This window comes from Rousettus aegyptiacus, unplaced genomic scaffold, assembly GCF_014176215.1.
Source record: "Rousettus aegyptiacus isolate mRouAeg1 unplaced genomic scaffold, mRouAeg1.p scaffold_m13_p_3, whole genome shotgun sequence".
NCBI classification, from domain to species: Eukaryota; Metazoa; Chordata; class Mammalia; order Chiroptera; family Pteropodidae; genus Rousettus; species Rousettus aegyptiacus.
In genome coordinates, this window is record NW_023416306.1 from 31,163,255 (window position 1) to 31,191,081 (window position 27,827).

Genomic DNA, 27,827 nt, shown 5'->3' on the forward strand with positions numbered 1-27,827 from the left:
GAAAAATGCAGTCTCAGAAAATTTTGATAGTTCATAAGCCAGGCTATGCATTAATCAGAAGACAATACTCAGCAGAAAAATCAGAGAACTTAAAGTTAGGTAAAAAAATAAAATTAAATTAACTGAATTGAAACACAAAAAGAAAAAAAATGGAACAGAGCCTTAAGAGATCTCTGGAACACTATCAAACAACCTAATGTATATGTGATTAGAGTTTCAAAAGGATAAAAGACAATGGAACAAAAGAAATGTGGTAAGAGATAGTGGCTGCAAATATCCCAAAAGTGATTTAAAAAAATAAACAAACATCGAACCACAGATCCAAGCTAACTCCAAGAAGGATAAACACATAAAAAATCAGACCAAGGCATATCACAACCAAAACGCTGAAAACAAAAGATAATGAGAAATCTTAAAAGGGGGCAATATATCACATACAGGAGAACTATGATTAAATGATGGCCAACTTCTCTACATTACACTGTAAAGCACTTATAAAGTATCAACATTTGAAATATTTTCTATAATATACCTTTTCCTATCACTCAGCAGGAAAAAATATTTCAATATCTTAGTAGAAATTAAACCAAGGGCAAAATGAACCTCTCTAGAAGTTAGCTAAATGATTATAAATAGGATAGCTTGGCTTGCCAAAGGAGGGAGTTTAGTTTTATCAAGTCCAATTATAGGAACATGTTTTCCTAAATTAGAATCTCATAGCATTTTTCCAGATATTAAAAGAGTAATTTATTTGTTGATTTTTAAAAATCCTTTAAAAGTCACTTCTGAAAAATAATTTTTTACTTAGATGAAACAGTGGAAAAGAAGTTAAAAATTAAAGAGGATTGACATTTTGAAGCACCAAGATCCAACGAGGCCTGGTTTAAACTGAGCCAATGGTTTGAAATTTATATAAGGATAATACTTTTAAAAATCTCTGAGAAGTGACTGCGTTTTTTTCTCATTCTGTTATTTAGGGATATGTATTTATTAACAACAGTGGAAGATATTCAACTTCAGTTGGAAAGAATAAACTTGAAAGTAAATCAAGTACACGTCATAAGACAGCACAGCACAAGGTCTAGTTGGCCCAAATATTTAGAGAAAAAAGCAATTTCATATCTAGTCATGAGAGCAGTCGTCATCTCCTTGTCCATACTCCTAGAAGTCCTAGAAGACTTAGACAAACACACACACACACTAACCCTCAATGGACCAGTCAGAGAATATCTAATTTAAGGGAAACTAATTCATAGGCTCATAAGGCAGGCTGTGCCAATCAGATACTCCCTTGACCAAAAAGACAGAAAAACCCTAGCTATATGATGCTGGTCACTTAAGCTGAAAGATCAAATAGCAAGAAGCACCATAACTTGGGTGGCCATTTTTAGCCCCATGCACTCTACACAAGTAGGCCAAGCCAGCAGTCTATATAACAGAAGGATAAAAATGGAGCACATATGCAGAGAAAAGCAGTGAGAAAAGGTTATTTAGCTTCCTGAGAGATGGAGGGAGTAGTAGCCTTAGATTCCTGGCTTTCTAATTTCAGCCTTATAAGGACAGGCTGAACTTGATTTCCTACACTAAATGCCCCTACAAGATTGCCTATTAAATAGTCTCCAATTATTCCCTTTAATTTCTATTTCTTACACTACATAATATCTACAAATTAGAGTCTTTACTCTAAAAACCCAATGAAAACCACTGAAACTCAAGTGGGAGCTCAGGAAATTAAAGCAAATGAAGCCAAAAAAAGAGAAAATCTTTTTCTCAAATTTTGCTCAGGTAGAAAGTTTCATTTAATAAAGAAAATTTTGGTTAGGAATATAAGGAGATAGAGGAAGTTCTAAAAAGGTCTTTATTGATCAGATAACTTCAGAATTATAATCTCCTCTCTAAATTGTTTAGCTAGAACTCAAACTGGGGTCCAATTTATTTTCGCTCCAATCAAAAAAGGAGTTCCAAAAGATTCAATATAGAAAGTTTTCCTTTTGAAATAAGATAACGAGCTTAAATTTTTCATTTTTGCTATTTTTTTCCCCTAGGCCCTTCCTCTAACTTTGGCTCTATCCTCTTTTTTGCCCTGAAAAAGTGATGCAGAGGTAAATTCAGATCTGCCTCTCTTACTAATGTATGAATACAGTCGTGGGTGGCTTAATGACAGGGATACATTCTGAGAAATGCATCACGAGGTGTTTTCATTGCTGTATGAACATCAAAGAGTGCACTTACAAAACTCTAGATGCATGGCTACCCTGAACGTGTCCTGTCTCGTTTGATCTCGGAAGCTAAGCAGGGTTGGGCTAAGCAGGGTTGGCCTGGTTAGTACTTGGATGGGAGACCACCTGGGAAGAATAGGTGCTGTAGGCGTTAAAAAAAATAAAATAAAATAGGGATGGCTCCATAGTATAGTGGTTAGCACATCTACTTTACACGCAGAAGGTCCTGAGTCTGCGACCCAGGTGGAGCCACGAACTATACCCCGGATGCGCCAGGCCCCGGGTGCACACCCTGAGCATGTGGGAGGAGACGCCATGCCTTCAGAGATCCATTTCAAGGGGAAATAGCAAAATCCATAGGTCATGGATGGGGGGGGGGCAATTAAAAGAGGGGGAAAAATTAAATTAAATTTAAAAAATAAACAAAAACCTAGATGCTATAGCCCAATACATAACTAGGCTAGATGGTGGTACATTACTCCTAGGCTACAAACCTGTGCAGCATGTTACTGTACTAAATATTGTAGGCAACTGTAATACAATGGTAAGTATTTGTCTATCTAAAAATATCGGAACACAGAAAAGGTACAATAAAAATATGGCATAAAATATAGAAAATAGTACACACGTACAGGGTACTTAATATGAATGGAGCTTAATGGACTGAAAGATGCTCTGGGTGAGTTAGTGAGTTCTGAGTGAGTACAAAGGCCTAGGACATTACTATACTACTGTAGACTTTATAAACACAGTACACTTAGGCTACACTAAATTTGTTTAAAAATTTTTATTTCTTCAATATTAACCTTAGCTTACTATAACTTTTTCACTTAACTTTTTTAACTTTACAACTCTGTTATAACACCTGGCTTAAACCAGCTGTACAAAAATATTTTCTTTATAACCTTATTCTATAAGCTTTTCTCTATTTAAAAATTTATTTTACTTTTTAAACATTTTTGTTAAAAACCAAGACACACAATTAGACTAGGCCTACACAGAGTCATCAAGAGCATCCATCCCACTGTACTCCATTTCCACATTTTGTCCCACCGGAAGGTCTTCAGGGGCAGTAATACTCATGGAGCTGTCCTCTCCTATGATTGCAATGCCTTCTTGTGCAATACCTCTTGAAGGACCTGCCTCGGTCTCTTCTTGAGAATGTGTCACTCTTTTCAGAAATATGTCCATGGTAGATTGCTTGATTTGTTTTTTTTCCATCACAGATTTGCTTGTGAACAGATAATACATCAGAAATATTCCTATTAATGAAAACCATGCAGTTTTGAAGTCCATGTTTTCAAACTTTTTAAAGTGCTTGTTGAGGTGTGCAAAAGCTTTTGCTAAACCCTTCACTGCGAATTTTCCTGGTGGTTCTTGTTCTTCTCCTGCAGTTTCCCTTTCTCTTGCCTCTTTTTCAGTTATGCGTTCCTATTCCAGTTCCAACAACTCATTAGTCAATTCCTGAGGAACTACTTTCTGGAGTTCCTCAGTGTCCTCGTCCACACCCAGATTCAAGTTATTTGCCATCTCAACCACAGCCTCGTTGATTTTTGCAACCTCCCCATTCTTAGCAAATCCTTTTAGGTCATAGATGAATCTCTTGACTGTCTTCTTCCAGATGCCATTCATACACTTGGTGATATCACCCTAAGCCCAAACAAGGATGTAATCCTTCCAGAACTGCATTATGTCTTCTTCAGCTGCAGCAATAGTCTGGACAAAGGTTTTCCTCAGGTAGTAGGCCTTAAAAGCTGGTATAAGTCTTTGATCCACTGTTTGGATCAAAGAGTAGTGTTCGGGGAAAGAAATACCACTTTGATTTTGGGATGAAGATCACCAATAAAGAGGATGTCTAAGAACATTACTGACAATAAGCAAAATCTTCAAAGGTATATTTATTCTCTAAAAAGTAGTTCTCCATTTCACTGGCATAGCAATCCAGGAGGGGATCTCCAAAGAGAAATTGGTCACCCATGACCTTACTGCTCCTGCAGTACACTCACTGGCAGTGTATGCTTACTCATACGCTTGAAGGCCCTGGGGTTCTCACCCTGCCATATCGCAAAGGGTTTTCCAATTTGTAGCCTGCAACACTGCCCCTAAGTAAGACTGCTGTCCTGTCCTTGAAAGCCTTGAAACCGCCCATTGAGTTGGCCTCCTTAATAGATGAAAGTCCTTTCAGGCATTTGTTTCCAGAATAGGGTGGTTTCGTCCATATTAAATATTTGCTCTGGCAAGTAATTTTCCCCCACAATCAACACATCTAATTTCCAAAAATACTTCAGCTGCCTTCATACCAGCACTCACAAAAGACTCATACTCACTTTCACATTATGTGATGAATAACGATTCTTGAATTGTTTAAACCACCTAGAGCCAGCAGTAAGTAAGTTTAACACCATAGTCAGGTCTAGTCTTTTATTTCAACATCACCAACTTTTTGCTTTGTGCTGAGAGGAATACACTTATATAGCTGGTCTTAAATCCAAGTCATTAGAAGTTTCTCCACATCTCATAAAGGCCTTTCTCAAATTTTTGTTAGTCTTGTTCCCTTCAATAAAGCAGATACTTAAACAACTTCTGTCACTTTGTTCTTATTCTTCAAGTTTGTAGCTATAGTGGAATGGAAAATGCCTGACTGGCAAGAAATAACTATCACTAATTTTTCACCTTTGTAGTCCTTGATCACTTTTAATTTCATTTCCGGATCAATCACTCAGTGTGGCCTTTTCTGGTAACATTAGCAGTGGATTTTTGTATGCTTAGGGGCCATGATAAGCAAAATGAGATTAAATTAAGCACAAGAGAAAATGATGCAATCAAGAGATGAAGGAAGCATGAAATGCATGAGGCTGCTGGTGTTACGTAGTATAGTGTGTGACAGCAAACTTTTTTTTATATACATAGAAAGTACATTCTAAAATAATAAAAAGCATAGAACAGTAAATACATAAACCAGTAACACAGTCATTTACTATTATTACCAAGTATTATGTATTGTACATAATTGGTATAGTACATATACTTTTACACAGTTAGCAGTGCAGGTTTACACTAGCATTACCACAAACACAAGTAAGGCATTGTTGTGTTATGATGTTATGACAGCTATGACATCACTAGGTGATAGGAATTTTTCAGCTCCACTAAAATTTTATGGGACCACTGTCCTATATTGAGTCTGTTATTAACCAAAGCACTGTTAGGTAGCACATTATTGTGCTTTGAGAGAGCCCTGTAATAATCCTTAAATACAGGATATAACTTACTTGGAAGATCTGATGCCTGACCTGTTATACGGAACGCAAATACCAGAGTTCGAATGACTTAACTCCAAAGGATTTAACAAAACATATGCAAATAATATAAGTAAGCACAATCGTGATTCAAATATTAAAGCTGTTGTATAAAATACATAAGCAAGTTAAAACCACAGTGACTGCTGCATCACCTTGACTGTTTATTATTATCAAGCAACCATTTGTAGATCAGAAGAGCAGACCAAGACATGTTACCGAGCAGTCTAGCAAATCATTCTTACAATGACATAATTTTTAAATGGAAGATCACTTTTAAAACCGCTTTTAAAATAATTGTGTTGTTTGTATATGTCTGGTGTTTAATTCTTATCTTCCTCTGTATGAAAAAGAGGGTCTAATTATAACTTCTTAGGCATTTCCATTCCTCCCAAAAGCAGATAATAAAGTTTTTCAATGTAGTCTATTTTTTTTTAGGTGAGGCAACCCTTGGTTGACCTCACAGATTGCAAGGAATTTGTTAGTTTACAATCCTTTATTTTTTATTTTTTACACCTGCAGCACCTGGTCTTGCTAGGTGGTCTCACATCCAAGTACTAACCAGGCCTGACCCTGCTTAGCTTCCGAGATCATATGGGATCAGGCTTGTTTAGGGTAGCATGGCTGTAGACTAATGTATTCTATTTTGGAAGGTCGTATCTTAGAAAAAGATAAACTATTAGTCTCTAAGGCAAAATTGTAATTACTACTACTGATAACTCTGTAATATACTGATCTACTGATCATGGCTTATTTGCAGTATATTACTTATTTTCATAGGAGAGGGGGAACTAAACCAAAACATTATTAACTAAAGGTTTAGAATTTTTCATACCTGAGATGAAGAAGAACTATGACCAGGGAATAAGAAAGGGAATCATGACTACTTCAAAATACTGCTAAAGTACAAGAAAAAAGACAGGCTCCCTAACCATCTCTGGTAGTTGCAAGTACAATAATCACAGAGAGACTCTACCCATTTGAAGAACTGCTTCGATATTAAAATTATCTGAAGTCTCTCTATGGTTATTGTACATTGTTCTACAACTTTATTTTTCTCGAGCTGCTCATTTAAGCAAACAAAAAGGGCAAAAAGGGGCACCTAAACAATGTTAAGTGATTTCAAATTCTCTGATCGAATCATAACTTAAAGTGTAATTTATGCATGATATAGCTAACAGTCTACTTACCATGAAAATCTGCACCTAACTTCTTAGAAGCCATTTAGAACCTGAAAAATAAAGAAATATTTCTTAGGCTCATAATGCCTTGAGGGGATAATAAATCATTACAAGAAAACTGAAACTATAATAAAGAAACCAGAAGACTAAAAGGTATCAGGACTGACATAGTCCTCACACTTCCCAATCCCAAAGTCTCAAAAAAGAAAGCAAAAAGGGGAAGAAATGAGTTTTCTAGATAAAAATTAAACATTTCCAAAATTTCACATTAAAAAAAAAATTAGACAACTATTGTAGCCACTGACCAATTTACACGCAAACTATCAAAAGGAAAAAATTAACTAAGCACTTATCTTCCTGATATAAGATACACATACGTCAATAATCAATTAAGAAAAATATCCCATTTTATTCAGTTATGCAAATCTAGACCTTTTACTGACAACTTTTCACACTGAAATTTCTGAAGTGGGGAATGAATGACATACAACCTTCTGCACTGTTTTAATTTTGTATAAAATTCAAAAAAATTAAGGGGGAACCCATGAAACCACACATCTAGCTTAATACTATTTTTGCAATTTCAGTCCTAATACAAAGTCTTCTCTTGCACAAATAATCTGAGCTCTTCAATGTAAAGTTTATCTCCCTTGATATGGTGTGTAAACCTTTAACTTACCTAATACATAAGCAGGAAAAAAATTAGGGTTAACTATATGAATTTATGGTATGGTATCTATGAGCCTGTATTACAGTATACTGCAAGGCATCGCACGAAAAATGATCTATTTTCCACTGAAAGTTTAAAAAACAAAGTGAGTATATTGAACTATTTTGTGAAAATTACTTAAAACAGAATTGATATCTGCACGGGATTGTTTTTAAAAATTTGATATGCTGATTTTTTTTTTTATTAAGTTTACTGGGGGTAATATTGGTTAATACAATTATATAATTTTCAGGTACACATTATAATTTGACATCTGTATATTCTATTGTGTGTTTACCACCCAAAGTCCAGTTTCCTTCAACTACCATATATTTGACCCCCTTTATCCACTTCACCCTCTCCCTACTGACATGCTGATTTTAAAATTTAGATGGAAAGGCAAAGGAAACAGAATAGCCAAAAACAATTTTGAAAAAGAACAAAACTGGAGCACTTACCACCTAATAACTTCAAGACTTACTATTAAGCTACAATAACTAAGACAGCGTGGAAATGGTGAAGGATATTACATAGTCCAACAAAACAGTCCAGAAACAGACCCATACTCATATAGTCAACTGATTTTCAACAAAGGTGCAAAGGCAATTCAAAGGGGAAAGGACAGTCTTCAACAAATAGTGCCAGACTTTTATATGCAAAAAATAACAAACCTTGATCTATACTTTGGCATCATATAAAAAAATTAACTCAGGGGAATGGGAAGATTATGGCTAAAGCTGCAGGGTTTCTTTTTGGGGTGAGAAAATGCTCTAAAAGTGACTGTGGGATGTGGTTCCATAGTGTTGCAGCTAGCACGTCTGCTTTACACGCAGAAGGTCCTGGGTTTGTGCTCCAGTGGAGCCATGGTCCATGGTCTATGGCCATGCCCCCTGAACAAGCCTGATGTCTGAATCTCGGAAGCGCTGATGTCTGAATCTCGGAAGCGCTGATGTCTGAATCTCGGAAGCTAAGCAGGGTCAGGCCTGGTTAGTACTTGGATGGGAGACTGCCTAGGAAGACGAGGTGCTGTAGGCATAAATAATAATAAATAATAAAATAAAAGTGACTATGGTGATGACTGCACAACTTAATATACTAAAAGCCACTGAAATGTACATTTTAGATGGATGAATTGTGTGTGGTATATCGATACACCAAAACAATATGGATGAATCTCAAATGCATCATGGTAAGTGAAAGAAACCAGATTCAAAAGGTTGTATGCCATGTTATTCCATTTATGATATTTTGGAATAAGGGACAGAGAAGTAATCTAGCTATCAGGGGCTGATAGCAGAGGAAAGAACTGACTATAAAAGAGAACACAGGAAGTTTTTTGAGGTTGATGGAACTGCTCTATATTTGATTGTACTACTGGTTACATGACTATATGCATTTGTCACAATTCATTGAATTAAAAACTAAAAGTAGGGTGAATTTTACTACATATAAACTATACCTCAATTTTTTTTTAAGTATATAGACTCATCACAATGAAATTAGATAAAATAGAATCATTAAAGATATTATTTATTCTAGCCTAGAGGAATAAAATTTCATTTTTACAATGCCAAAATTCAAAATAACAAATTATACAGCTGTACCAAAATCTATTAGTATGCTTTCTGCCTGATGGAGAGGGTTTTCTACAATGACGGTTTCTGACAACGGATTTCTTCCCTATTTAAAAGCAAAACAAAAACAAAAACACCAAAACAAAGAAAAGAACTAAGTCAAAGAAATCAGTTTCTCTCTCTTAGCTTAGGAAAAGACAGATACATTTAAAAATGGAAATAACAATGTTTTAATACTACGTCTTTAACTGGTAAAATGCTTTCTAAACTTAGCAAACATAAAACAAAGCTAAAAAGTTTTTAAAATGCAGTCACCATAGCAAGCAAGTACAGGATTTCTCTATGGGGTGATAAAAATGTTCTAAAATTGACTGTGATGATGGTTTTAAAACTAACTATTCTCAACACTAATGAATTATATTCTTAAAATGGGTGAATTGTGTAACATGTGAATTATATCAATAAAGTTGTTACCCAAAAAAATGCAGCTCTAAATTTGGTAAGCTTTGCAACTAAAAAATGATTATTTAGGTATAGAGGAAGGGAAAGAAAAAGATGAGTGGCACTTTGTCACTTTCATAATAGCTATTATGAATGAAATAACTATAGTTTTACTTACTGGTAAAAGAATATGTCATTAATTTTTATAACCTATAGGTTAATAAATTAACTCACTTTAGTGGGGGGCAGGGAGGGAGAAAGGAAATGCAGTTACTGAACAAAACAAACCACTTCCAACAGCCCTTTCTGATTCTAACTTAGCCAAGGCCACTTCATAAAGGCATTTCCCTAACTTACTTTACATCCCTACTTATCTGTCCTACCGTAGGCAGAGTCATACCATAACAGTAGCAAGAGGCATAAATCTGTCCTAATGTCCAATAATCTCAGAAGCTTAGGTATATGCACATCAATAATCATTCAAGGACAGTTTAAAGTGTCAATAGCAAACAATCATCATGCCATTTCTATCACTCACTAATAGTCACTGGTTAGTTAACTGCTATGGACTGACTTAATAATAACATTGAGTAGAAGACAAAAGCTGTGCCCAACCCCATTAAGGATTAAAAGTATTATGTAAAAAGTAAGCATCCTCAGATTTCAAAACAAGCCATATTTTAAAATCTGTGAAAAGAAAAAATCAGAAGGATGTACATTAATGTACGACCATGCCACCCTGAACAAGCCCGATCCTGGTCTGATCTCGGAAGCTCAAGCAGGGTCGGGCCTGGTTAATAGTTGGATGGAAGACCACTTAGGAAGACCAGGTACTGTAGGTGTAAAAAAGAAAAAAAAAAGAAAAAGAAAAGAAAAAAGAAAAAAAAGGATTATATTAAAAATATTTAAAGTAAAAAAATATATATATTTAAAGTAAAAAAAATTAAAGTGGCTGCCTCTAGGCAGTAAGATTAGGAATAATTCATAACTTTTTTCTACAGATTTTGAACATTCTTATTAACTTATAATTTAGCTAATAATTTATTTATTAAATAAATTTTATTAATTTAGTAAATTAAATTTATTAATTTTCTTTAATAAATTAGCATATAATTTTTACAAGTTTCAGTTTCCAGCACGCTGTGGGGATGAAGTATTCTGGCTGATATTCTAGTTAATGGAGTTAAAATTATAAAGTATATGAATCATCAATTCTCAAAGCACCAACAAACCATACTAAAAATTATTTACCTTTTTTTTATGTTCAGAAGACATTTCATAGGTTTTTAGGCTTCAAGGTCATAATGTACATAAACCACAACAATACAGTGACACTTTAAAACCCAGGAGCAAGATTTTTGGCAGCCTCAACCTTTCCAAGTAGGCACATACCAGAAATGAATTTTTCTAAATCTCTGCTGGGAAAGAAGCAGTATCTAAGAATCCAGTAATGAATCCAGGTGCAGGAAATGAGTGTTTTCATCTCCATGTCCCTAATATTTATTGATATTGTGGGATATCAGCTGTTTGAAGAAGCAGCTGTTTTTGAGAAGTAAATGGTTTGGGAGAGGCTGCTTGAGCCCCTATTTAAAAAATAATTTTGCAAATAACCTAACATCAGGAATGTTTTAAAGAAGTTCCACCAAATTTAAATGGATTCTTAATGGTTTTTTAAATTAAGGTTCTACCAAAAGACAACCCACAGAATGGGAGAACATATTTGCAAATCATATATCTGGTAAGGGACTTATATCTAAAATGTATAAATAACTCTACAACTCAATAAGAAGAAGACAAATAACCCAATTAGAAAATAGACAAAAGGATTTTAAAAGTCAATTTTCCAAAGAAAATATACAAAGACCAAGAAGCACATGACATGTTCAACATCGTTATTCATTAGTTAGGGAAATGCAAATCAAACCCCTCGCCCTGACCCATGTTAAAACATGGGTATTATCTGCAAAACAAAAAAATTTTATTAACAAAATAGTGAATGAAAATTAACATACAATACCCATATTACCAAATAAAAGAATGTAAATTCTTTAAAATTATACCTCAATAGAGCTGATAAAAATTTAGATTTTCTAGAGGTTTCCTTTAAATATTAAAGCTCACTGAATGCAAGTACTAGTATATTTTCCACAAATTTTAAGAATATGAGAAATCCATATTTGGTCACTTAAAGTTTTTTCTATTTGCTATGCAGTAAAACTTCAATGTCTCTCAGGATCAAAGGCATTTTAATAGCTACTTAGGATCAACATTTTTTCACTGGAACATCTAAGCAAAATCAATAGATATGTGTGAATGTGTATATATGTACACATATATACATATATATAACATGCTTCTTTACAAACTTCCTATATTCTACTTAATTGTAAGCATTTATTTTATAATACCTTCCTATAATCTAAATGTTCAATTTTGTAAAATCATTAAATTATAGAAAGTTCAAAAGATGGATCATGCAGCATTAAAAGTGTTTATTAAAAGCATATAATTGATGGGAAGTAAGCATGTTTTAAAATGTTTTTACATCTTGAAACAATAGAGTACATAGAGGAAAACACAGAAACTAAACTCCTGGATCTTAGACTTAAAGAGGAATTTATGAATTTTACATCAAAAGCAAGGGGAGCAACAGAAAAAATAAATGGGACTACATCAAAATAAAAGGCTTCTGCGCAGCAAAAGAAACCAGCGACAAGGTAGAGACAACCATTTGAATAGGAAAACATATTTGCAATGAACGCCTTCAATAAGGGTTTAATATCCAGATATACAAAGAACTCATACAACTCAATAACAACAAAAAACAAACGATCCAATCAAAAAATGGGCAGAGGACCTGAAGAGACACTTCTCCCAAAAAGACATACAAATGGCCAACAAACATGAAAAGATGCTCATCATCGCTAGCTATTAGGGAAATCCAAATCAAAACCACAATGAGCTATCATCTTACACTTGTTAGAATAGCTATACTCAACAGGATAATAACAAGTGTTGGAGAGGATGCAACTTGTTGCGACTGCAAGTTGGCAGAGCCACAATGGAAAACAGTATGGAGGGTCCTCAAAAAACTAAGAATTGATCTACCACATAATCCAGCAATCCCTCTACTGGGTATTTACCCCAAAGACTTGAAAACTCATATCCAAAAAGATATTTGCACACCAATGTTCACAGCAGCATTATTCATGGTGGCTGGGACATGGAAACAATCGAAGTGTCCTATGATAGATGATTGGCTAAAGAAGCTGTGGTACATCTATACAATGGAATATTACTCAGCCATAGGAAGATAAAATATTGCCATTTGCGACAACATGGACGGACCTCGAGATAAGCATGCTAAGCGAAATAAGCCAGACAGAAAAAGTTGAAAACCACATGATATCACTTATATGTGGGATATAAATCTAAAGCAACAAACGAAGAGGACAGACAAACAGATTCATGGACATGGACAAGAGACTAATGGTTACCAGAGGGCAAGGAGGAATAGGGAGGTAAATGGGTAAAAAAGGGTCAAATTTGTGGTGACATTAAAGAATTAAAAATTAATTCATTAATTTTAAAAATAAAATGTTTTTATGACTTAGATTTAATTAATTTAGCTATGTAAAAACTGCTCACGAAACTAAAAAAGAACACATTTGCCCACAATGTAAATACTATAAATGCTCACGGGGTGGGGGGGAGGGGAGGATTTCATAAGCAAGCATAAATTTCCACTAAAATAAATGCTTCTATTAAAGGAAATGTATCAAGTAGAAATAACAATAGCACACATTCTTCACTTACAAACTTTTACACTAGTAAAATGTAGAAATCCCTGAAGCAACTAGGAACTTCAACAACATTGTTCTATCTTGCCAGTGGAGTGTCACTTTAATTCAAATGCTACAGGAAGAAAATCTAGTAACTTAAAATTTGAATCACTGATAAAAGACATTTAAAAACAAAAAGAGATGAAGGAATAGGTAACAAGATGAGAACTGCAGGGGAAGAAGGAGCTAGAGGACGAGAGGCAGAGGAGATGGAGTAAGGAATAGAAAAAGAGAAGTGAAGAGGATAGAGGAAGGAAGGTAGGCCTAGCAGACCAGGAGAATGAAAACAAACATCCAGGCAAGGCCCAGGCTCTTTCATAGGGGGAAGAGAAAGCCCAAGGGCAATTATATTGATGTTCTCATTTTCTCTCTTCCCCTTCTCCTAAAGTCATTAAACTACTATTACATGAAATTACACCCTACAAATAGCTTCCCAATACACAATAGCAATTTAATATCTCAATAAGCTATCACAATCACACTTATACTACTACAAGAGCTGCAATCAGGAATTTCCCAAGATACTAATTAATCCAGGAAATTCTCCAACTTACAGAAAAAGATGGCTTTGAGAATCATCAAATTTCAAGTCTGAAAACAAAGTTAACACCCATACGACCAGCACTCATATCAACATATATGTATCAAAAATCACACGTGTAACTATTAATATGTCAACACTAGACTATATTATCTCCATGAGAAAAAGTTTTCTTCTCTCTTGGTTCTCATAGATATTTTGGAGCCTCAGTTCCTTTATCAGTGAAATAAGGGGAGTAGACTGAATAATCAGCCGACTCTACATAAATCTATAATGGTAGAATAAAATAAAGGAAAATTATTCATGTTTCCAAATTAAATATTCAGCATTCAGAACAAGTGATATCACTTTCTGTACATAGTAACTTTTTAAAGATGTCTTTGTTGGCAAAAAGCTGGCAACCATACAGCAACCACCCCTTCCCCTTTTCTTTTATTTTAATGATCCATGAAACCCAGAAGTCTGGAAACCATTTTCCTATGCCACATATAAAATAATAACCTCAAATGGGTCTGAGAGTCTGATTTTTTATATATATATATATATATATATATAAATATAATAAAAATACTGCTTGAGACACAGCAAGAGCTCAACAAAGACTGGTGAACTGAATAAAACTTGCAAAAGAGTAAATCGTTTTCCAAGTACTCTACCAGTAAACTGGTATACCTATACACAAAATGTAGATTTTTATTTAAACATAATGATATCAGAATCTTATTGAGTGAAGAATCTGGGTGCGAACCCTAAAATGAGTTTATGAAATCTTAGATTCAGTCTCTTCAAGGCTGAGAATTAGCCAGAGACACTATTTTCAGGATCCATCAGTGTTCACCAGTTCTATGTATGCAAAACTAAGTCCCCTCATTATTGGCCCCTGCACGTCAGCATATTTGGCTGAAGATGGAAGGCCAATAACAGAGGTCAGCAGTGCACTGATTCAAACTGCAGAGTATTTCAATAGCTCTAGTAAGCTCTTTTTATGCATTAATTTCTTCTTTCAATTCAACTAGAATACTGTCTGTTCAGTCAGATTTTTCCTGAACATCTCCATCTTATGGAAAGCTAAAAATGAACATCTAAATTTGATTAACTAACCTGCAGAAACAAGATCTAATGGGCCATGACACTTTGGAAAAGAGGGGAAAATGTCTATGTAGACAGCTTTATAATGATAGTGATATTTGGGTGATTTGTTTGTGCTATTTGCTTTCCAGGTTTTCTATACTAAGCACAGATCTATCAACTGACATACATACACATACTTTTTAACGAGAAGGGGAAAATCTACTGAGCAAGAGGTTGCTCAGTTAATGGTCAATCTCAGTTAATCTACTGAAACAACATAGTACATAACTTATGAAAACTTACAATCTCAGAGAGAGGAAAAAAAAGAATAAAAAAAGGCTATACCAGTGGTTTCTAGGTGAGTAAAATTACCTGGAGACACTCAAATAGTTCCAGGTTACAGACTTCATGAAGATTTAATAAAGGATGCAGTCCATGTTGAAGAGCTAACATTACGAATTGCCCCCAAATAACATAACATCACCACTCTTAAAGTAAAAACTATAGGAAACAGAACAACTAGGTAGAAATACATAAATGAAATGAAATAGATCTAATTTATATTATGTCAAAAGCACCCTAAAAGCATAATATGCCTTTTTAAGTGACCTACGGAACACTTTACAAAAACATGAGTAAACATTAGGCCACAAAGAAAATTCCAATAAATTTCCAAAAGCAGAAGTAGCACAGCCAAAAGTAGAAATAAAAAAAGAAAGAAATTACATCAGAAAACAAAGTCCTATACTGCCTTATTTTCTAAACTGTCTGTTACAGAACTCATGGATCCAAGATGGGACCAAAAATAAAATTGCAGAAGATAGTAACAATGAAAATAATGTATTTGAAAACCTATAACATGCAGTTAAAGTAGCCCTCAGAAAAATTCACAGCACAAGGACTTAGGATATAAATAACCACAGTAAAATATATAAGCAGTAAATATATATTTATTTATTAAATAAATACTCCATTAAAAATCAGAAAAGTAGATCAGATAATAAATAAAGCCAAGAACTGGTTCTTTGGTAAATAGGTAAACCATCCAGCTAACTTAATAAAAGAAGAGGGAGGACAGAATTAGTATACAAATAGAGGAAATTAAAATAATCCTAAAATATTTCTTTGTTCACCTCTTTACAAATACATTTGAGAACCTGAATAAAATGGATAATCTTCTTGGAAACCATTAACTATCAAAAATGACCCTAGATGAGGCAGAAATCTTAACCAGACCTATAACCGTAGAGGAAAGAGAAAATGTTATTAATGAGCTCTTGCCACCCCCAAAAAATCTAACTCCAATGACATTTTAATGGTTCCAAAACATAAGAACAATTTCTAATTTTTTTGTAAAGTATAATATTGATGGAATAAAAGAGAACACTACAGAATAAATCTTATGTATGAATACTGATTAAAAATCCTCAAAATAAAAATCACAAACCAAGTTAAGTAGTACATTACAGAAATATGTCCAAGTAGGATTTATTCCATGAATACAGGACAGTTCAATATTAGGAATCTGTTGATAGAATTCACCACATATTAATAGATCTAAGAAGAAAAAAATTATTTAGCCACATCTTTAACATTAAGTTAAAAACAACAAAAAAAGAATCTCTCTCAATACCAAAGCCAGAGGATGCTGACAGGGAAACCACAGTATTCCCACTAAGCACAGGACCAAGACAAATGTCCACTACTATCACAATTGCTTAACACTGTTATTTAACATTAGCTAAAAGTAAAAGGTATAAAAAGTCAGAAAAGAGACTTTCCCAGGGAAACAAACTATAAAGCTATTACAAAAAAAAAAAAAATACAATAAAGTTTCTGGATACAAAATTCACATTCTGAAACATATAGCCTTCATATACACAATGATCAGATAAGAATATAATGGAAATATGCATTATACCACAAGAGGTAAGAAGTAGAAATAAACTAAAGATGTGAAGGAAGAAAACTAAAGGTCTAGTGAAAGACAAAAAAGAAGACTTATATAGTTGGAAAATCATATGATAATCTTGGATATGAAACACATAATTAAGATCAATTCTCCCTAAAAGGCTAAATTTGACATGATGCAAATAAAAACTAGAGTATTTTGTTTTTGTTTTTCATTAAGTAAGTCTAAAGTTCATATGGAAATAACAGTTAAACAAGAACCAAGAAAACTTCAAAGAAAATAAAAATAGGGTAGACTAGCCTATCAAATATCAAAATATTTATTATAAGATATAGCACTTAAAGCTGTGTTGCACTGGTACATAAACAGACATATCAATGGAACAGAGTAGAAATCCCTAAAAATACTCAAATTTAACACATACTAAGGCTGCATTTAAAATCTGTGATGTGATAGCACAACTGGATAGTTATCTAGAAAAAATGCTGAATACTCACCTGCACTCCATACCAAAAGGATCAAAAGTATAGTAACATTATGGAACTGCCCAAATGTATAAATCCTATTTTCACTCTACAAAGAAAGTTAATAGGCAAACATAACAAGTTTTTGAGACTTAAAATCCAACAAAATACTTGCCTTAGGAAAAACTTAGAAAATAAGTTATTTTTAAAGTCAAGCTGCTGTAATGTGTATGTAAAACTACTCTTGCAAATGAGATTGTATTAAGTTATCAATCATATGGTATACTTAAGGCTATTAAGAAAAGCAACTAGTGACTCAATACAAAGCTTATTTCACAGTTTAATAAAAACTGGTTACAACTGAATATAAACTCACTAAAATTTAAAAAGTGACACGTAGTACACAAAAAGAGAACATGGTATTATCAAGGCAAATTACTGACCCAATCTGATTTCATAAGAATTGCAGTTATAAATTCTACCTAGTTCCAAAATGGGTCAAGAAAAATCCAAAGATTTTTCTCAACTCTGGGCTGCTCTTAATCCTCTAAGCATCCAGCAATTATCCAATCTTTAGCAGGGCTGGCCTTTTCGTATCTTCTTGCCCTCTCCCCTCTAACTTTCTGAAAATATAGTTCTATAATGCTAACTAGTATGTAATTTGGAAATACAACTAAACAAAATAATGCCCTTAAAGTGAAAAAGGGCTTCTTGTAGTCACCAATAACTAGTCTGAAATCACAAGGCCGGTGAGACAAACATAATGTAAGAACAGAAAAGTATTGACTAGTTAAGTTAAAATAGAGGAGTCACGACATAAAGCATAAGCCAATTAGAAATTTCCAGTCAGTGTCTTAACCAATTCATTAAAATTCATTTAACACATTTTTTTCAATGTGATTTAAGAGTTTAGTAAGTAAAATACAATGTCCCAAGAAGAAATACAGCCTCAAATCAATTTAGCTTTTTAAATTGCAAATAAACATTGGGGAAAAAATAACTTCAAGAAGATACTAAAGCAAAAATGACATCTCCAATTTAACTCTTTCAAAAATCACATCACCAACTCATGCCACAATATGAAGGAGAAAAGAGCCCTACGGACGGTTAAACATTTGGGTTCTAGTCTCACTGCTTCCATCAATTTGGAATGGTTTGGAGCAGTCCAAACTTAGGAAAGAAAGGAAAAGGAAAAAACATTCAGGACTTTTTCTGTAAGAAAAGAGAAAGAGTAAATGGTCTCTGACAACCCTTTCAGAATTAGAGATCTAGATATATTATTTTATAAATATGGACCTCAATGGTTTTTATAGCCTGATACATATAAGAAATATTACAAGACTTCATATTCCTAGTTATGAGGGCACATAAACACATGTAATCACTTGAGTCTGACTCAATAAGTATATAATAGCCACACCTTGTTTAAGAAAATGCTTACTATTTGACACTAATAACACTATTTCACTTTATAAGTAGCCAATACAATACAATTGGTTAATATAAACTACAAAGAACCTGACTAGAGGCTATTAATCTAATCAAAGAGAAGAAATCACAAACATAAATTTTCAGTGTTTCCAGCAGTCTTCATACTTGGTGGATTATACCATTCTGACTATCACAGTCATATGAACTCTGAATAATTTTCCCCACAGAAACAAAGAAGTAACAGAGCCATCAACCTTGAGAACTCATAACCCCAAGGGAACAAACAATATAATGATGGCACAACTTCACAGAATATCAAAGATTTTAGGGGAGAAGGTAAGAATTGTTAATTTCACAGCAAATAAAATATTTTAATGTTAAAATAAACACCATAATAAATACCTTTAAAGTTCTATCAAATTGATAAGAAACAGATTATTCCTAGTTTATTTAAACTTTTCTAACCCATAATATGGAAACAAACATAGCTTTTCAGTTTGCAGTTACATATGGGATTTTTTTATTGCCTATATTCTCCACTGGGCTTTAAGTACTATGAAGACAAGAACCACTTGTTTCATTCACCAGTGCGGCAAGCATAGTGTCTGTAAGTACTGCTCAGTAAGTACCTGCTGAATAAATGTTGCCAAATTTGGTAGTAATTATATGAGAACGGCATAATACTGATACCAAAACTTGACAAGGATAGCATAAAAAAAGGAAAATAAGAAACAAAATCATATATATGTATACATGTGTATACAGTATTCCCTCTCTCCTACAGGGAGATGCGTTCCAAGACTCCCAGTGGATGCCTGAAAATATGAATAGTACCAACCAAATATATACTATGTTTTTTCCTGGACATACCGACTTATGTTTAAGTTTAACTTTTAAGTTAGGCACAGTAAGACATTAACAACAATAATTAATAAAATAGAAAAATTAAAACAATATACTGTAATAAAAATTTTGTGAATGTGGTCTCTCTCCAGTTATTTTTTATTTTTCAGGCCAAACCTATTCCTGAATTTGTGTAATCATCATTACCTGCAGTAAATGGCTTGGTGTCACTCATTTTAAGGGGATCCCTTGGTTTAGTCTTCATGTAAGCTCAACATTTTCTGGCGCAATGTATTGCTGTCAATCGAAACAAGTTTTTGGTTCATGGCTTCAACCCACAAATTTAATGCCTTTTCCATCTTAACTGAGTACTACATTATGCCTTGTGGCTATAACTTTTACACTGAGGTATGACACCAAAACCATCACAAATTTCTTTTTTTCTTCTTCACAATTTCACTGATATAAGATCCATTCTAACCATAGATCTTAGCAAACTTAGCACACAATTTAAAAATTTTTCCTTAAGTCAAGAACTTTCACCTTTTCACTTACAGGAAGCACTTTACTACTTCTCTTTGGCATATCTAAACTGCCAGCAGCAATAATCTTGTGCTTTGGGGCTTTTATTAAATAAAATGAATACATGAATACAAACACTACAATACAGTAACAGTCGATCTGATAACCAAGACAACAACTAAGTGACTAACAGATGGGTAGGGCATATAGCATGGATACACTGGACAAAGGGATGACTCACGTCTTGGTCAAGGATGGAGGGGAATGGTGTGAGATTTCATCACACCACTTAGAATGGTGTGCAATTTAAAACTTACAATTTCTGAAATTTTCAATTTAATATTTTCCAACCAGTTAAATGCAAGTAACTGAAACCACAGAAAGCAAAACCGTGGATAAGGGAGAACTACTGTATTTAAATATGTATACATCCAAATTCTAATTAAAATAGCAGTAAATTAAATAGCCATGGAAAACATTTCAGAAAAAAATGATAGCTACCTTCCACACAAAACTTAAAAAAAAAAAAAAAGATGAAAAAGAATCTATCAATTAAAAAAGAGATATATCTCAAGCAATTGCAATATACAGATCTTGTATGGATCCCAATTCAAATAAATTGGGGAAAAAAGATGAAACAATTGGGACAGGATAAACACTAACTGGATACTTGATAAAATTTGTAAATAAATTCATTTCTATGTAGATTAACAGTATTATAGTTTTTATAATTCTTATCTTTCAGAGATATACAAAATCTACTCACAAATGAAATGAAATGGTATGATTGGGGTTTGCTCCAAAAAAATTGGGACGAAGGTATGTACATGAAATAAAATTGATAGCTGTTAGAGCTCGATCTACATTTACAACTTTGGAATTCTAAAAAAAAAAACAAAAACAAAAAAAAAGTTACTGTTGTAAGTGCAAAAAGAAAGAGGTTGAAGAATAATCACATTTTCATTTTCTAAAACTGTTCATACAAAGCTAACTCATAAGTGGCAACCATCATGTTAACAATTTGAAAAATCATTATCATTAGATGGTAACACGAAGCGGATGAAAGCTCCATGAGGTATTTACATAGTCTCAAAGTATCTCCCCACAATACATTTATTAATTATAGTGGAAGACATAGTAACTTTATCCTGGCAGACACCACCTTAACTGAATGACCAAAATTAATACCACCAATAATAGTATATATTGACATCATGTGCCTCCACATATAATGCACTGAGAACACAACATCAATTCTGTGGTATTCTTGCCAAAAATGAATCTATCATGAAGTAGCAAACAACCAGAATCTAATCATTAGGAAGTATCAAATAAATCACCTTGCAGTTCTCCAAAATAATGTTCTGTACTTTACAAACATGTCAAAGTCATGAGACAAAGACTAAGAAACTTTCAGATTAAAGAAGACTATTATAATGCATGAACCAGGGTGTTCTCTTCTATAAGGATATTATTTTGACAACTGGTGATTCAATAATAGTTAATTTACTGTGTCTGATCATTAGTATTGGGGTTATGTAAGAAAATGTCCTTATTTTCAGAAAGCATATACTGTAAAGGGGTAAGAGGGTATCACGTATGCAACTTACTTTCAAGCAGTTCAGAAAAAAATACATAACATGTAAATACAGATGATAGATGACAGAGAAGAGCAACAACAGAAAGATAACAAAAACATGCAACATTTAGGGAATCTGGGTATACAAGAATTCTTTGTACTATTACTGTAAATTTTCTGGTAAGTCTGAAATTAAATCGAAACAAAAAGCTTTAAAAAACATACACAGTCTAAGGCCATGCCACTCTGAATATGCCCAATCTCGTCTGATCTTGGAAGCTAAGCAGGGTCAGCCTGGTTAGTACTTGGATGGGAGACCATCTAGGAATACCAAGTGCTGTAGGCATTAAACAAAAAAATACACATACATTTATATGGTTGTTTGCATATACTCCCCAAATCAGGAAGGATTCATAACAAACTGTGAATAGTGATTAGTTCTGGAAGAAGGAAAAAAGGCGACTTTCACTTTCTACTTTCTATACTTCTGGTGCTTTCATTCTGGAGCTGAAAAGTACAATAACTGAAACAAAAAAAAATCACAAGAGGGGTATAACAGCAGATTAGAGCAGGCAAAAGAATTAACGAACTTGAAAATGGAACAAATAAAATTACTGAGTCTGAAGAGATATAAAAGAGAAGAAAAGCAAACAACCTAAAGGGCCTGCGGGACACAATTAAACATGTCGGCATACATATTTCAGAAGTCCCTGAAGAAGAAAGGGCACAAAGACTATTTTAAGAAATAATGGCCAAAATTTCCCAGATTCAATGTAAAGACATGACTCTACAAAATCAAGCAACTCAATGACCTCCAAAAACAATCAACTCGGCATAATGCTTCTTGGTTCAAACCAAGACACATTATAATCAAACTGCTGAAAAACAAAGACAAAGAATCTTTAAAAGATGAAGGGACTCATCATGTACTAGGGATCATCAATAAGATTAACAAGCAATTTATAATTAGAAACCATGAAGATCAAAAGATGGTAGATAAGACATTTAAAGTACTGAAAGAAAAATCTGTCAACAAAGAATTCTCTATCTGGTAAAAAATGTCCTTCAAAAGTGAGGGAGAAATTAAGACATCCCCAGATAAATACTAGCTGAGGGAGTTTTAGACATTCCCAGATAAATACCAGCTGAGGGAATTTGTTGCCACCAGACCTGCCCTACAAGAAATGCTAAAAGTACTTCATGCTGAAACTGCAGGATACTAGACAATAATTGAAAATAATAGGAAAAAATAAAGCTCTCTGGTACAGGGAAACAGGCAAATATAGAAGCCAGTATAGTCATGTGCCAGTTAATGATGGGGACACATTCCAAGAAAAGCATCATTAGGCAATTTTGTCATTGTGTGATCACCATAGAGTGTAGTTACACAAACCTAAATGGTATAACCTATTACACACCTAGGCTATAAGTATAAGCCTAGGCTACAAACCTGTATATCATGTTACTATACTGAATATCACAGACAATTGTAACACAATGGTATCTGTATATCTAAACATAAAAAGTACAGTAAAAATACAGTATAAAATATACAAATTGGTTTACCTCTATAGGGCAATTACCATGACGGGAGCTTGTGGGACTGGAAGTTATGCTGCGTGAGTGAATGGGAAGGCCTAGGACATGACTGTATACTACTGTAGACTTTATAAATACTGTATACTTAAGTTACACTAAATTCATAAAAACAATACAAGATTAAATCAAACACAGGAGAAATGGTGCAATCAAGAGATGTGGTAACATGAAATGTATGAGGCTACTGCCAGCATAATTCAACATACTGTTTAATAGCAAACTTTTTTTAATAAGTAGAAAGAGTATATTCTAAATTTACAATAAACAGTATAGTAAATACATAAACTAATTACATAGTCATTCATCATTATCAAGTATTATGCACTATACATAATTATGTATGCTATACTTTTATACTGACTGCAGCAGCAGGTTTGTTTCCATCAGGATCACAAACACATGAGCAATGTGTTTTGACATTACAATGGCTACAAAGTAACTATGCAACAGGAATTTTTCAGTTCCTTTATAATCTAATGGGACCCTGCTATATATGTTGTGGTCTGTAGTTGACCAAAATGTTGTTATACATCACATTGATTGTACTGTTTCTGGTTTAAGACTCCACTTTTTATTTACTGCAGGATTTAAAAGACACAAATGCATAAAAATGATCATAATCTGTTCTTGTCTTTCTCTGTCTGGCTTATTTCACTTAGCAGAATGCCTTTCCAGGGTTATGCACGTTCTATACAGAGCTGCAGTTTGTGACATTAAAAAAGGGTACAATGAAACAGTCTTTGTATGATATTGAAGTTAAAGCCAGTTTCAGTTCAAATTAGGCTGTCAGAAATTTAAATTGTTACATATAATCTGCAAAAGGTAACCGAAAAAGACATTCAAGAGAAATGAATACATATATCCACACAAAAATTTATACACAAAGTAAAAATAACCCAAATGTCCATCAGCTGAAAAATGGATAAATAATATATGGTATATCCATACAATGAAATACTTTTTGGCAATAAAAAAAACAATGGCATGGTTGAATTTAGAAAATATTATGCTAAATAGAAGGAGCCACTGACAAAGACTACATATTATACGTTTTCCATTTCATGATATGTCTAGAATAGGCAAATCCAGAGACAAAAAGTAAACCAGTGGTTGCTAGGGGCTGAGAAGGGAGGGAAATGAGAAATAAATGCTAAAGGGCATGGATTTCTTTCTGTGGTACTGAAAAACATTTTTAATAGGATGTGGTGGTAGTTTCAACACTGTGTGAAAATAACTAAAAACCACTGAACTACACACTTTCAATGAGTTAATTTTATATGTGAAATATATTTTAATAAAGCTATTTTTAAAAATCGACCCTAAATACAGAAGGTGAAACAAAGTTGCATGGTGAAAGTATTTCAAGCTCAGGATTGATGGTTTCAAGCAGTTTCCAAATCTGTCAAACAGGAGTTTCAAGAGAAAACTGAGAGAATGGAAGAAATAAAACCTCTAAGAGTTGAATAGATAGATAACACAGTCTTGAAATTGAAAGAGCCAACTTACAAGGAGAATGCACTGGTAAAAACTGAAATCTAGACACATCATGAAAATTTACATTATCAGATTTTTAAAAACATGAATAACAAATAGCTTCCAGACAGAGAATGGTTATCTACAAAGGAAAGAGAATAAAACTGGCTTCAAAAACTCTTATTATCAACAACAGATGCTATAAAACAATGGAGCAATTATCTTCGAAAATCTAATGAAGAATAGTTGTAAAATTAGAATCCTGATATCTAAATGAGGGAGCAAAATAAAGATATTTTAACATCCAGAGACTGTAAATTCACTATCCATTTAATCCTCCTGGAAAGAATAATTCAAAGGTAAAGTTTAGCAAAGCATAAAATTAATCTAAAGTGGAGAAAAAAATACTTAAGAAAAATCAGCAAGCAACGAAATCAGTAAAATATTTCTAGTCCAAAGTAACTGTTAACATATGACATAAAAGTTAGTGAGGTTGGAAGAGAGAAGTAAAATAAACTTCTATTGTACAGAAAGGAGGATACAGATACCAGAGAACACATATATACCACAGATAGATTTTATGTATGAAACTCAAATATAAAAAATTTAGGGGTAACTAACAGAAAAAAAGGAATAGGATGAACAACTTTCAAGTAACTAGAGCAAAGTCAAATAAGAAAAATTCAATCAAAAGAGATTTAAAAAAAAAAAACAAGAAAAAGAACAGAAAACATAAATAAAGAATAAATCCAAATATATCTATAAGCACAATTAATATGAAAGGGTTTACTCCCTCTGTTCAAAAGCTAATTTCCAACTTGGGTTTAAACACAGAAAACGCATAAAAGATGAGCATTTTAGAAACTGGAAAGTTAGGACAGGAAATATCATAGAAAAGATACCTGCGTTTTTAAAGTTCAGGAAACAAAATATCATCAAAGGCACTCCTCTTCCTCTAAGTATTACCAACCAATAGATTTTCCTTCAGATTATTACATGTAGCAATCAACAAGATTATCAGCACTTCTAGTAAGAGCTCTACTTCTAAAGCTGAAGGTACAAACAATACATACACAGAAGAATCTTCCTTCTATATTTTACAATCAAGAAATCTTAATATGAAAGGATTTTTAATAAAGGAAGGTACACAAAAAGCCCATAGCAGGTCTTTTGACTAATCTTAATTGCATTAGATAGATACCTATCATAACAGGCTATAATTTACCTCTCTAATAACAAAACTCAATATATTCCACTTATCAATAAAAATGAAGATTAATATAAGAAATTAAACACCATTATCAAGTGAATCTACAGGGAGTTATTACAAGGATTAATAAGACAATGCAAGCAATAGTTATTACCAGTGTGTACTAGCACCTCCTTGTTTTCCTAAATCTTAATCTTATTTTGACAGGAGTTCTTGTACTTTAAAGAACAAAAAAAGAAAGTGGCTACCAAAAGACCATCACCTATAATAAAAAAAAAAAATTCACTTTTATATTAACATATCAGTCCCTGACAATCAAAGAGATAACCCTTTGTTAAAGTTTAAAAATATAATTTCAATCTACAGCCATTCTACCCTGAATGAGCCCAATCCTGTCTGATCTCAGAAGCTAAGCAGGATTGGGCCTGGTTAGTACTTGGATGGGAGACTACCTAGGAAGACCAGGTTCTTTGCTTCGCCAAAAAAAAAAAAAAAATGTATATCTATATATATATAATTTCAGCATACGTATGTACCAAATCTTTTGAAATGCCCCTGGAAATTAACCAAAACACTATGATCCTCCAAAGAATAAGTGTTCCATTAAGTCTCTCACCATCATGTAAAGTTTTTGAAAAAATGAAGACATTGGTATATTTTATTTTAGACTAAAAAAGAAAATTACAGCACATTACAAAAACTTCAACGCAATGGGTTATGTCCATTAACAAAATATTAATACCTTTCGTATCATGTTAAACAGAAATACAAACCCTACCAGGTTACTAGAACCAAGTTACTTAAAATTAGTATCCCAGTGTCTAACTGGAATTACCAACTACGAAGTCATAAATGACATATTGGTTTGCTCTATCGCAGAAGCAGAAACTCTTCCAAAGTGTTTAGGAAATTCCAAATATAAAGGGTTGGCTTAACATGAAGTTTATGTAATAGAGAACTACTTCTAATAGAAATGTACTTAAATCTTAAAAATCCTTATCCTCCTAATACAATTTTGTGGACTCATCAATACAATGCACAATTATCCAAATATGTGCAAGCCAATTAACTTACCTATAATGTAAGTGCTACACATAATTTTCAGGAAAATAGGAAATACTGGCACTGTAAGCAAGGCAGGCAGTTTGGAAACCTGCCTATAGCACAATGAAGCCATAGGTGGCTAGGCTAACATTAAAAATCAGAATACCATTAACTTCAAATAAAAAAGTATCAATTCTTTTCTAAATAATAACTAAGAAAAACAAGAGAAAATTGTTAAAACTAAAAGCTGATTCTTTTCAAAACTCACTAAAATTGGTAAACCCCTAGGCAAGGCTCATTAGAAGAAAAAAGCAAGCAAGCAGGAAAGCGAGCTGCTACAGGCAATGAAAGGGAACACCACTACAAAGATTAAAAGAGAATACTATATAGAAACAATTTTAAGCTGAAAGTTTCACATTTTAGATCAAATGAACTAATTTCTTGAAAAACAAAAACTACCAAAGCTCACCCAATTAAAAATATCCTCAACAGCTGTATAGCTATTAAATAAATTAAATTTGTATTTAAAAACCTTATCATGAAGTAAACTCAGGGCCCAGATGGCTTTACTGGTGAAATCTACCAAATATTTAAGGAAAAAATAATACCGATTTTACACAAACTTCCAGAATATTAATTAAAGAGAAAGGACTACTTCACCTCATTCTATAAGACATTATCTTGATACCAAAGATGTCACAAAAACTACAAAACAATACCCCTAATGAACATAAATGCAAAATTTCTTAACAAAATTGTAGCAACTCAAATCCAGCAATATATAAAAAGCTTACTATGTCAAATGAAGTGGGGGTTTTCCCAGGAATGCAAGTCGAAACAAATGAAAAAGAAAATGCAACTTTTCAAAATGTA

At 33.3% G+C, this 27,827-nt stretch overlaps 1 protein-coding gene and 2 pseudogenes across 2 annotated transcripts in view; 1 reads left to right on the top strand and 2 right to left on the bottom strand.

Moving 5' to 3' along the window:
- Positions 1-27,827, bottom strand: part of UBAP1 (ubiquitin associated protein 1) — a 58,110-nt gene that overhangs the window by 17,800 nt on the left and 12,483 nt on the right. For both annotated transcript variants that reach the window (XM_016130334.2, XM_016130335.2), the window contains exon 2: positions 6,709-6,749. In XM_016130334.2, coding sequence (XP_015985820.1) covers positions 6,709-6,742 — 34 coding nt within the window. In that variant the 5' untranslated portion in view covers positions 6,743-6,749. The remainder of the gene's footprint in view (positions 1-6,708; positions 6,750-27,827) is intronic.
- On the bottom strand, positions 6,032-6,150 carry LOC118600583 (annotated as a pseudogene).
- Positions 21,857-21,974, top strand: LOC118600509 (annotated as a pseudogene).